General features: G+C 39.9%; 1 protein-coding gene across 1 annotated transcript in view; it reads right to left on the bottom strand.

Annotated features, from left to right (window-relative positions):
• Positions 1 to 1,212: 1,212 nt before the first annotated feature.
• Positions 1,213 to 13,578, bottom strand: part of ICE1 (interactor of little elongation complex ELL subunit 1) — a 67,901-nt gene continuing 55,535 nt past the window's right edge. The window contains exons 18-19 of the mRNA XM_054488136.2: positions 4,629 to 4,727; positions 1,213 to 2,271 (exon numbers count right to left, since the gene is read on the bottom strand). Coding sequence (XP_054344111.1) covers positions 2,090 to 2,271; positions 4,629 to 4,727 — 281 coding nt within the window. The 3' untranslated portion in view covers positions 1,213 to 2,089. The remainder of the gene's footprint in view (positions 2,272 to 4,628; positions 4,728 to 13,578) is intronic.

The following is a 13,578-nucleotide window of genomic DNA, read 5'->3' as shown; positions in this document are numbered from 1 at the left end:
GTTTTTCCTGTAAAGGTTCCCTGCCACCTCCACTTGGAGGTCTTATGGTTCCCATGTCCCAAATGGAAAGCTCAAGAGTCGCGATTCCTACCACCTGTAATTCCTAAATCTGTGCATCTATCCCCAACTCCAGGTGCTCAACTCAGTAACCTGGGCGTCTTCCCTGATTCCGCCCCGGGACTTCGTGAACACAGCATCTATTCCACCCCCATGGACGTGCAGTCCATCTGCCCTTTACCATCTGCACCCTCAGCACCGTCAGCTCCCAGCTCCACCTGTTGCAGTCGCCTCCTAACAGGTCTCTCCACTTCACCTCTTGCCCTCCTCACATCACTTTTCCTCAGAACAGCCCCGGTGAACTATCGCATGTGACACCTCTGCTCAATCTCCCTGGAGCCTCGGATGCCACTCAGCATGAAAGTGCTCCCAGCTGTCTTGAGTGACTGGCAGTTATCTAACCTGATCTCATGGACACACGACAGGAGTTTTGGCTCCAGCAGACTCCTTCTGGCACTCATGGGATTGTTGCCTTGCAGGGCTGCCCCAGCAGGGACATTCCTCCTGCCTGCTTTCAAGTCTGGGTCCCTCCATCCAGGTCCTTGTAACGTTACCTCCTCAGAGAGATCCTCTTTGACCGCGATTTGGAAAGAGGCATCTACCCTGCTACTCCATATGCAAAGCTCCGGGTTTTCTTTGTTGCTATTTCCCCAATTTATGATTGTTGTATATACTGGGTGACCACTCGTTTAGGATTTTCCTCTACCCAAATGCCATGTGACTAGCTCCTCCCAGCAAGGCACCTGGCAGAGAGAATATGTTCGACATATTGGTAGTAAGAATGACTATCAACACAAAGCTTCCCAAAGGACAACCAAGTGATTTAAAAATTTCAGTTATGCCTGTTATAATTACTTAAGGAAGGAGTAACAAAATTGTTGCCAAATGCAATTGTTAAAGGGCAGCAGTTGTAATTAAACAAAAAATCCAATCATGAGGGCCTGTAAGCACTTAATTATCTGGCATCTGCTATCACTAAAGAGCATCTCCGTAAATACTCAAAGCCGGGTAATGCAATGTTTCTATCACCAGAAGGCAGGTCTCCTTAGGAATGACCATTTTCTTCTATCTTTGGTTAGATGTCTTCTTCACCCTTGGTAGAGCAGAAGTAACACCCAGTTTCACTCTAATAATCAGAACAGTGATATCCATGGCTTACTTTTATTTTTTATTATAAAAACACATACAAGAGTTTTAAGAAATAACGAATATAAGACAAACCAAAACCATGGTGAGTTATTAAACCCATTTTCTATATACAAATACTAAAATTCCCAAAGTGGAATATCATCCAATGTGAGACACATCATAGCACGGTCCATATGTACACGGCACACAGAGCTCTGCCTGCACTCATCTGTGAATTGCTCATTACATGTCACTGATAAAAAAATCTGCAAGGGAACTTCTACTCTTCAGTTCTCCTCTTCCTGATACATTGTCACATATTTTTAAGGAACTTTAGGGATATGAAGAAAATGCATTAAAGTGGGTTTCTGCTAAGGGCTCTCCATGTTTTGCTCTGATCAATTACGTACTACATCTTGAGAAAAACTTTTGCAGCTCATTTCCAGCTGAGATAGCAGAAAACTCTAGGTTTTTGCCAATTTATTTTTTCCTAGTCACTCATTGGAGCACAAGTCCAACAACAACAGCTCAGGAACCAAATCATGTTTTTATATTTGTAAGTTCATTATAAAATGCCACTCAGTTTTAAGAAGCCACTAAAAGGACACTTTCTGCAGCAAAAAAAGGGCTAAGTTCAAGTTTTTGTTGTTTGACAAAGACACAATAATATAACCCATATGTCACAGATCACAACAGCCTTAAGTGAAATGTATGAAATGGAGGGAAAAACGACTATGCGACTGCTTGTTTCTCCTGCCTCCTTGCCAAACAATAAGGAGAGCCTCTGGTCTGTTCTATTTTATGTCTTTCGTTTTTAAACCTCCCTTTGTATTCTGAAAGCTGATCAAACTATTTGTGTTCAAAATGTGTCAAGGCACTTCTCAAGCCTCAGTGGCATCCCGGGTCAGCCAAACTCCTCTGTGCTCAGGGCACTGACTTCCTCTAGACAGCTGACAATCGCAGACGGAACGCTTTTGGAGGCCTCTCTCCGCCAAGCTTCCAGGATCTTGGAAATTTCTGCTGGATTGCTGGGACTCAAGTCACAAAGAGCATACACGGCTGCTAACTGTATACCCCATGGTATATCTGAAAAGAAATTTCAAATCAGTCATAAAACAAGAAAATATCTGTTATTCAAAATTTTAGTGATGTAACCTACTGGAATACTATCCAAATACAGAATGCTTTCTGCCAGCAATGAAAATTAAATATAAGAAAACCCACAATAAAAAAATTCATCTAAGATCTGTCCACAAATAAAAAAGAAGAAAAGCCAGACAGTAGCTGTCTGTAGTTTCCTGGCCCCAGCAGTGTTCTGAGGACTGTTTGTGTGTTTTTAAAAGGGAGAGGGCCTCCAAGATCCCAGTCACCCACGGCCACCACTGAGCTTCCCAAAACAGTTCTGGAAGGATCACACTCCCATATTTAAGTTTTAATAAAATGTGATCCTAAACCATTCATTAAACATATGACTCTATGAGATATCCACGGAAAGCATTTATAAATGGACTTTGGAAATGAAAAAACATAATAAAATGAGATATAATGAAAAACTGTTTTTGTACCATACCATACTTTAAAAAACCACAGTATAGTGTATGATTCTGGATTATAGCTAGGTTATACATTACAGTATATAATATCACAGTTCTCTTTTAAGGTAAGTTTATTTCAGAGTTATTAAAATTTAATTTAGTTAAAATTTAATTTACTTAAATAATTTAGGTTAAACAATTTAGGAGTTAAAGTTGGAGGTTGTACTGTATTCCTACTCCAAAAATCTGAAATCCAAAATGCTCCGAAGCTGAAACTTTTGGAGCACCAACATGACCCACAAAGGAAATACTCACTGGAGCATTCTGATTTTCTGATTAGGGAAGCTCAACTCGTAAATATAAAAGAAATACTCCAAAATCCAAGAAAATCTGAAGTCTAAACCACTTCTGGTCCCAAGCATTTCAAATAAAATATACTCAATGTGTATCTCAGTTTTCTCCAACAGGGCAAACTAGCACTATTTCAAATAATACAAAAGCCCACACATTCAAACATTAATGCTGAAAAGCAGGCAGAACTGCAGATCTTAAAATTACTTCCCCCCATAAGCTACAAGCAATGAGAAAGCACAGAGCACCGGATATATAGTAAGGCCATGACTCAAACAAATAAAAAAGTTTAACAGTAAGAGAAACACAAGAGGTTAAAAAGAATTTTAATAAATAAGAGCACGTGGCGCTATTTAAAGAGCTAGCTCTAGAGAGGGACAGACCTGGGCAAACAGCAGGGATGGCACTTCCTAGCCTCACCTTCAGCAAATCACTCTTCTCTCTGAGCTTTGGTTTCCTCCTGTATACAAGAAGGACAATGCCATCCACTCAGATGGCTGTCTTGGGGATCCCGTTAGGCTGTGGGGCAGTGCCATGCACAAGGTCTAATCTATAGCAGGCCCCAACATCAGCTCCTCCTTCTCCCTCATGGGGACGAGGATTACCACAGCTTCTAGGTTACACCCACTGTAGTATCAGAGTAAACTGCATCTGCTGGCAAGACAACTCATTAGCCATTATTCTGGCTACTTTCTTTTATGTCAATATACAACCTCAATTGTAAAAAAGTACACTGTAATATGGAAGAAATGTGCACCACTTCAGCGGCTATCCTAAAGTTAAAGAAGGTATTTCAGAGAAAGCAGCTTAATGAGAAACACTCTTCTCATGAAGCTCAATATACAGTCTCCCACTGAAAGCTGAAGACAACCTACCATGTTAAGATCATATTGGGTGTTATACAGTATTTAAAATGTAACTCTGTGTATTTCTGATGGCATATTGCTTGCTTAACTGTATTATTCCTTGATTATACAATATTCAAAAAAAAACTAGATTCATCCCTTATAAGAGTTACTTTGAGTTAAGCTTCTCCCACAAGAGAGAAAATTACATGCTATGCAACATGTAAATGATAACAGAAATCCCCACTACGAAGCCTTGCTCACAAGGTTTCCAGGTTTCCAAGCTCTCTCCCGACGATGCTAAGTACTTTGTGATACCTGGCATCTCACTGTGCATCACAGATTTCATCCCGTCAACACACAGCTCCACCCAGCAGGCCTCGCAGAGAGCCCAGGTTAAGTCACTTGTCAGGGATCATACAGTACAGAGTTTTAGAGGCAGAATGTTAGCCGCAGGAAGAGAAGAGAGTTTCTTCTTCCTTAGGAAAGCAGTGCCCAACAGGGCAAATGACTTTCATTTAAGTAATCAAATACCACCACAAAATCCACACATACATTCCAATATTAATGCTGGAATGTTTTGCAAATATTCCCTAATCTATGAGGCAGCGAGCGAAGCACAGAGCACAGCACACAGTAAGGACCCCAAAAAAGGTTTAACTATGAGAAACACAAGTTACTTAAAAGTAATTTTAATAGATCTAAGTTTTACCTTCATCGTGAGCATGCTGTATAAACATACCGATAACCGAACTAATATTTTTCACAGCAGATGGAAATCCTTCTTTCAAACCCAATTGGCCTAAACGACCTAGGGGAAACAAAACAAAATGTAAACAGTCCAGTTAAATGTTGATTAACTTTTCCTAAGAATTTAAAGGTCCATTTCTCTTACAAGAGGTGATCAAAATGCCTCATCATTTCTTCTTGCATTCACCTATACCAGATGATGTACAATGTGTTGCTTTCCAAGTACAATGGAATAAATAGAATTTAGAAGAAAGAATGGTTTCAGTAGGGCCAATGTGAAATGCCTGACTTCTGTTAAGTTAACAGATCAAAGATAGGACTATGGTCGCATCAAAATATGTATTTTTGGTCTGACACTTTGGCAACTGGTATTATACCACAGAGTAGTAATTCTCAAGTGTAGTCTGCAGAAACCTTAGAGTCCTCTAAGTCAAACTACTTCACAACAATGCTAAGAAGTTAAGTGCCTTCCTCCCAGTGCTGACATGTGGTCTGATGGTGCAAAAGTCACAGCAGATCAAACTACCGGACTGTGAGTGCAAGTCAAGACAGTGGCACCTCGCTAAATGGGAGTTATTCTCCACTGCCAGGTGCTCACAGTCAAAAAGCCAATTTTACTTAGTCACAATTACTCTCACTAAACCTGGACCCCTAAGCACAGAACTCTGTAACATGCTGTAGACGGCACAGGAAGCACTCCCCCATACACTGAGTACACTGGTTGTTGTGAAGAAATGCACTTATCCAATTGTTTGTCTTGTAAGTGAAATTAGGTGCTTTTTTCTCATAGGACACCACCTTTGATTGAAAGAACTGACAAACTATGGCTAACTGGAACAACACAGATTATTTTCAACAATAAACAAAGTGAACCTGTAACTTAAATGAACTTTATCCTTGTGGTCAATAACATCTGAGCTTTTAAGCAAAATTAAAAGTTTGGAACAATTTTCACCACCTCTCCTGAGCTTGACAGCTTTACAATATTTAAGACTTTTCTGTGATGAGATTGGTGATATTAAATGTGATTTTTGGGTATTGTTGACATTTCGAAGATCTATGTCAATCAATTATTTTCCAAGTGAATAATGCAGGTTACAAAATCGTAAGTGGGCAAAAGGATCCCTTCAACATTTAAGCTAGCTCAATAGATTTTAGTGTAACAAGGTACAAAAAGCTCACTGACAGCATTTCAGATTTCACACTTCAAGTAACCTTTAAGAAATTACTATTGTTGAGTTTTATTGTAGCATCAAAAAAGAATATCCGTATTTGAAAAGGCTAATAAAAGATTCTGCCCTCCATCAACTATGTATTTGTATGAGAATGGGTTTTCTTCATATATTCAGTCTCATGGATATGAAAAACACACGAGAATGAATGCAGAACAGATAATGAAAAATCAGCCATCTGATATCAAACCAGACAGTACAAAGGTCTGCAACAAGGCAATGCGATTCTCATTACTTTTTGTTTGTTTTGGAAATACAGTTACCTTTCATTAAAAACATCATTTATGGGTTCATTACTGTTCATTTTAAATGAATAACTAAATGAACAATTTCTGAGTTTTTAATTACTAACACAGTAAATACAGATAGATATAACCTGGAGTAACGAAAGTTCTTTGAGGGTTCTCAATAATAACTAACAGGCATGAGAACCAAAGATCCAAGGATGGAGATCACAGGGCAACCAAATTCCCTAAAGGCTAAAGCAAGCAGGATGGCATCATTCCCCCCATTCCCCTACACTCGCAGCCTTCCCTTACTCCAGGAGCTCTCCTATGAATGAGAACTTGCTTCAAAGTGGAATCCTGCTCCCTCCATCCAGGCAAATCCTCATCTTCTTTTGACTCCTAAGTAGGAGGATTGCGGAACATATCTTGGATGTGGTTTTACAACAGTATCATATTGTATGCTCAGCGTTCTGTGTTCACATTCTCTCTCAATACTACAAACGTCCCACAGGTCTATATGTGAATCCAGCATATGAGTTTCATCTCTATTTTAAATGCGGAGAAGCTGAGGCATGGGGCGCTTAAGTAATTTGCATTACTTTGTATCCTCTACAGGAACTAGCTTAGTGCTAGGTACTTGCAGCCTGAATATTGTGATACACAGCAGATGCTCAGTAAATGATTACAGATCAAAGAATATCAGGATAACTCCCAATTTAAGATGACATTGTAAATATCTGAATAATTTCTAGGGAGCCTAGGAAACTGAAAAGTAATTTACTTCAGAAATCAGAAATTTCAGGTCACTGACCACTTTCAAATATCTCTTTGCAATCTGATTAAACTGCTACCAGCATACCACTGGATCTGTCCTCTGAAACAATCCACCACGGATATTAAATGTATGACTAATAGCAGAGAAAGGGATGTGTATCTAACACAGCTATGGTATTCTTCAATCACGGGATGTGCATGCGTTCCCAGGAAATATATAATCATGTTATAAGGGCTCTCCCTTTCAATTAAAAGCGCTTAATGAAATTCAGTTTTATAAGCAACTTAAATTAATGGGGTTAGGGAGTAAAGTAAGAGGAAATCATGAGTCTAGTAGATGATTTGGGGAAAAAGACTCAATATACGACGACCTGACAGAGATGACAGATCGGCTATGATGGAGAAAGAGCTCCCCCACAGAAGGTATGTGAGGACGCCCAGGGCCATCCAGCTGTATTAGAATACAAATAAGAAATGTGGAGCTAATCTCAACGTCCATGACAATGCAATCCCTAGCACTGTCAAGGGAGCCCCAGCAGAGCTGAGGCCTACACAGAAAGTAAGTCTACAGGCAGACTCTTCCAGTAAACACTATTAGAAGATAGAGACGGCAGGGTAAACACTATTAGAAGACAGAGACGGCAAGGTAAACACTATTAGAAGACAGAGACGGCAGGGTAAACACTATTAGAAGATAGAGACGGCAGAGTAAACACTATTAGAAGATAGAGACGGCAGGGTAAACACTATTAGAAGATAGAGACGGCAGGGTAAACACTATTAGAAGATAGAGACGGCAGGGTAAACACTATTAGAAGATAGAGACGGCAGAGTAAACACTATTAGAAGATAGAGACGGCAGGGTAAACACTATTAGAAGATAGAGACGGCAGGGTAAACACTATTAGAAGATAGAGACGGCACGGTAAACACTATTAGAAGATAGAGACAGCAGGGTTTTCATTTAAGATTCTGGATGCAAGTTTGCAAAGGAAGGGTGAGCTGACACAATTTCAAAGGAAAGCTGACAGATTTGCCAAGAGAACAGATAGAAATCACTGAATAATGGCTACTTCAGTCAGACATGCAGAAACCTGACATGTGACACAGTGTTTTCCTAGCTCTAGGTTCCAGTTAATACCAGGAGGGGCAAATTATTCCGGATTTTATAAGCTCTTTGGAGCAGAAAGGTGGTATTCTACAGATTTACACTCCACTGAATCCAGTGGTAGGCAAATTTCTGTCCCAACTTTGCTACCTTTCCACTGGATGGCCTCAGACAAGGGCTTAATCTTTCTAGGCCTCAGCTCTGCCAAGAACTGAGCACTGCAGTGAGATCAGTTTCTATTCTCCACCACATTTCTGTGACTCTGGAGCAATTCAAGCATTCCACAGAATGCTCTTTAATAGTTTATCATTAAGGTAGGTTGGAGTAAACCCCGTGTACTAATCCTGTGACCATTTGCTGTTAGCAATGCTCACACCTGAATCCAACGTTAGACAATGCAAGTCTCACTGATATAAAGCTTGTTTTACTGTCCATGGAGTAAAAATCTCATTAATAGGATGTGCAAATTTTGAATTAAGAATAGACAGAGGCCGGGCACAGTGGCTCATGCCTGTAATCCCAGCACTTTGGGAGGCCAAGGCAGGAGGATCACCTGAGGCCAGGAGTTCGAGACCAGCCTGACCAACATGGAGAAACTCTGTCTCTACTAAAAAAAACCAATAAAAAATTAGCCAGGCATGGTGGCACATGCCTGTAATCCCAGCTACTCGGGAGGCTGAGACAGGAGAATCGCTTGAACCTGGGAGGTGGAGGTTGCAGTGAGCCAAGATCACGCCATTGCACTCCAGCCTGGGCAACAAGAGCGAAACTCCGTCTCAGAAAAACAACAAAAAAAGAATAAAGACAATTCCTTTATTTTATGAAGATCAGTGTGTGACTTAAGTTAATATTATTAAATCACAGCCTACCAACTTGATTTTTTACTCAATTTTTCAGTCAAGGTCAGATTCAGAAATGGCAAGAAAGTTCACTAACAGTTTCTCCTTAGTAACAATTCAAACTCCCAATCCAGATGAGTGTGTGTGTGTGTGTGTGTGTGTGTGTGTGTGTGTGTTGGGGGGTTGAGGTGTTAATGTCACCTCTGAGAAATCTGCCAGGCCTAAACAGCAGGCCTCACTCACTTTCACCCCTTGCCCTCAGCCCACACTACTATCCTTGTCACCCAGCAATGGCCTGGCTCTGAGTCCCATCTCCTGCGTATAGTGCCACGGCACGAAAAGGACAGGCAGGACCAGGTTCTGCTGCTCCTCTCCTGCGCTGGCGCACCTGTGCACACGTGGCAGCCCGCTAGGCTGTGCTCCAGCCTCCCCACACCCATCTTGCTCATGCACACGACTTCATCGGCAGACCTGAGAAGGGCTTATTCTTCCTGACTTTGATCCTACTTCAACATTACGCTAATTATCCATCCTCTGAACTGCTTTTATATGTTTATAAGCATTTTAGTACATGGTACTGTCAATTATATATTATGTTAATTACACATTATTCTTATTCTCTATAACATATAATTGTATTGTATATCACTCTTAATTGTATAAGTATGCATATATTACTCTAAATAATACATATTATTAAATAGTCATAAATTATTTGGCTCTCAACAGCCAGAATTTTAGATTCAAAGAATAAACTAGACTTGATTTGAATACAATTACAAGCCATATTTTATCCCTACAATTACACATCCTTCTTTTTAAATAAACTATTAACATATTCTTAATTCACATATTTTAAGGTACATATTTGAAAGTATATAATCTTAAATAGTTTTCTTTAAAAGAGTTTTGTGACATCTAAATGAAAGGTAAAGTACAGTCACAGGTCGCTTAGCCAGGAGACCACATTTTAAGAAATTCATCTTTTAGGAGATTCTGTCCTTAGACAAACATTATCCTAGAGTACACTTGCACAAACACTGATGGAGTAGACACTACACACCTAGGCTATATGGTGTAGCCTACTCATAGGCTACAAATCTGTACAGCATGTTCCTATACCGAATACTGGAGGCAACTATAACACTTCGGTAAGCATTTGTGTATCTAAACATAGAAAGGGTACAGGAAAACAAGGTATTATCATCTTCCGAGATCACCTTCTGGTATGTGCTCCACTGCTGATGAAAACATTGTTATGCGGTGAATGACTGTGTATACTATTTTATTTATGGCAATCATTCTTTTCCGAACCCATTATTTCATTAGCATGCCTACAGAGCTTTGCAGACACTACTCTAACGCTATCAGAACCTTGGAAGATGGAGCCTGAGAATCTATGTTTTTTAAAAAGCTTCTCTGGCAATTTGGATGGCCAGCCAAATTTGGTAACCCCAGAAGATAAACACTAGTTAGAAGACACACTGGAGAAGACACCAAGATAAATCACAGGTACAGTTGACCCTCCTCTATAAACGCAAAGAGGCTGCTTCCGCTGTTGTATGAGGCTGCTGACCACAAAAAACACAATCTTCACTCTTATTTCCTCTCCAGATTAACCAATACAGAAACACAATCAGTAAAACAAGAACAAAAAAACACCATATTTTAAAGTGTGACTTAAAAAAATACCATATTGTTTTGAAAATTCCACAGATTATCTAGGATAACATATTTATTTACATCTTAAGACATCTCTTCTAATTTTTTTTAACTCTCAAAAAGATTTCACAATTTAGAATGAGTCAAAAGCATGAGCATTTTTTCCTGAATTCGTAAGAGAAGCTGCTACTGAAATCAGCATTTCCAGATACACGGATGTCACCTAACTATGGAGAATGCCATCACTGACCCTCCTGTGTTCCCTAGTGCTCCACAGCTAGAATGGAAATTGTTCTTGAGGGTATCTTGAACTGAGGAATTCAGCAAAACAGTTTTGAACCTGTACACCACATGGCATAGTTTCATTTCCACTTCTGTGCCTCTGCTTATCTTCTGATGTATCTCCTCCAAATTCGTAGTCTTTGGCAATCATTTGGTTCTCCTACCCTCTTGTTTGGTAACTTATCTCCAAGTGTATTAATGGTTATTTCCAGTTAAATCTGGTGTCTACTTTGTAACCAGGTTTTTGTCTAGAACCATTTTATTTACTTAGGGCAATGTTGCTATATTTGCATGCAAAGTACACACAGAGGAGGAATGCAAATTTGCCGATACAGTAACAAAATTCATAGGGTATTTCCTACTGTGATCTATTTTTAGACTGACTTATATAACCAATTCTCAAACACTAACCTTATTTCGAATGATGCTATCTGTGAGTTTTAATTAAGAAAAATCCGGCCGGGCGCGGTGGCTCACGCCTGTAATCCCAGCACTTTGGGAAGCCGAGGCGGGTGGATCACGAGGTCAGGAGATCGAGACCATCCTGGCTAACATGATGAAATCCCATCTCTACTAAAAATACAAAAATTAGCCGGGCGTGGTGGCGGGCGCCTGTAGTCCCAGCTACTCGGGAGGCTGAGGCAGGAGAATGGCGCAAACCCGGGAGGCGGAGCTTGCAGTGAGCCGAGATTGCGCCACTGCATTCCACCCTGGGCAACAGAACCAGACTCCATCTCAAAAAAAAGAAAAAAAGAAAAATCCAAAGATACTTAAAAGTCATAATTATCTTCGAAGTATCTAAGGGCCATAATGCAGAAATTGGATGAAGCTTGTTTTATATTCCCCAGGGGGAAAGAATACGTGCTACAGATAGAGAAGTCAGGTCAAAATTAAGAGAGCTTTCTTTTTTAAGTTCTGGGATACACATGCAGAATGTGCAGGTTTGTTACACAGGTATACATGTGCCATGATGGTTTGCTGCACCTATCAACCCATCATCTACGTTTTAAGTCCCACAGGTATTTGTCCTAATGCTCTCCCTCCCCTTACCCCCTACGCCCCGACAGGCCCCGGTGTGTGATGTTCCCGTGTCCATGTGTTTTCACTGTTCAACTCCCACTTATGAGTGAGAACATGCAGTGCTTGGTTTTCTGTTTGTGTTAGTTTGCTGAGAATGATGGCTTCCGGCTTCATCCATGTCCCTGCAAAGGACATAACTCATTTGTATGGCTACATAGTATTCCATGGTATATTATGTGCCACATTTTCTTTATCCAGTCTATCACTGATGGGCATGTGGGTTGGTTCCAAGTCTTTGCTATTGTAAATAGTGCTGCAATAAACATATGTGTGCATGAGTCTTTACAGTAGAATGATTTATAATTCTTTGGGTATATACCCACTAGTGTGAGATTGCTGGGTCAAATGGTATTTCTGGTTCTAGATCCTTGAGAATCACCACACTGTCTTCCACAATGCTTGAACTAATTTACCCTCCCACCAACAGTGTAGAAGCATTCCTATTTCTCCACAGCCTCACCAGCATCTGTTGTTTCCTGACTTTTTAATGATCACCATCCTAACTGGCATGAGATGGTACCTCATAGTGGTTTTGATTTCTGTTTCTCTAATAACCAGTGAATGATGAGCTTTTTTTCATGTTTGTTGGCCATATAAATGTCTTCTTTTGAGAAGTGTCTGTTCGTATCCTTTGTCCACTTTTTGATAGGGTTGTTTTTTCCTGTAAATTTGTTTACATTCCTTGTAGATTCTGGATATTGGACCTTTGTCAGACGGATAGATTGCAAAAAATTTCTCCCATTCTGTAGGATGCTTGTTCATTCTGACGGTAGTTTCTTTTGCTGTGCAGAAGCTCTTTAGTTTAATGAGATCCCATTTGTCAATTCAGGTTTTTGTTGCAATTGCTTTTGGCGTTTTCGTTTTAGTCATGAAGTCTTTGCCCATGCCTATGTCCTGAATGGTATTGCCTAGTTTTTCTTTTAGGGTTTTTAAGGTTTTGGGTTTTACATTTAAGTCTTTAAGCCATCTTGAGTTAATTTTTGTATAAGGTGTAAGGAAGGGGTCCAATTTCAGTTTTGTGCATACGGCTAGCCAGTTTTCCCAGCACCATTTAATAAATAGGGAATCCTTTTCCTGTTGCTTGTTTTTATCAGGTTTGTTGAAGATCATGATGATGGCTGTAGATGTGTGGTTATTTCTGAGGTCTCTGTTCTGCTCCATTGGTCTATATGTCTGTTTTGGTACCAGTATCATGCTGTTTTGGTTTCTGTAGCCTTTTAGTATAGTTTGAAGTCTACTGCAACACTTCCAGCTTTGTTCTTTTTGCTTACAACTGTGTTGGCTATATGGGCTTTTTTCTGGCTCCATATGAAATTTAAAGTAGTTTTTTCTAATTCTGCAAAGAAAGTCAGTGGTAGCTTGATGGAAATAGCATTGAATCTATTAATTACTTTGGGCAGTATGGTTATTTTCACGATATTGATTCTTCCTATTCATGAGCATGAAATATTTTTCCATTTGTGTCCTTTTTCCTTGAGCAGTGGTTTGTAGTTCTCCTTGAAGAGGTCCTTCACATCCCTTGTAAGTTTTATTACTAGGCATTTTATTCTCTTTGTAGCAATTATGAATGGGAGTTCACACATGATTTAGCTCTATGCTTGTCTATTATTGATATATAGGAATGCTTGTGATTTTTGCACATCGATTTTGTATCCTGAGACTTTGCTGAAGTTGCGTATCAGCTTAAGGAGTGTTTGGGCTGAGACGA

This window comes from Pongo pygmaeus, chromosome 4 (genome assembly GCF_028885625.2).
Source record: "Pongo pygmaeus isolate AG05252 chromosome 4, NHGRI_mPonPyg2-v2.0_pri, whole genome shotgun sequence".
Lineage (NCBI taxonomy): Eukaryota > Metazoa > Chordata > Mammalia > Primates > Hominidae > Pongo > Pongo pygmaeus.
This window is presented reverse-complemented; position numbering and strand designations above follow the sequence as displayed.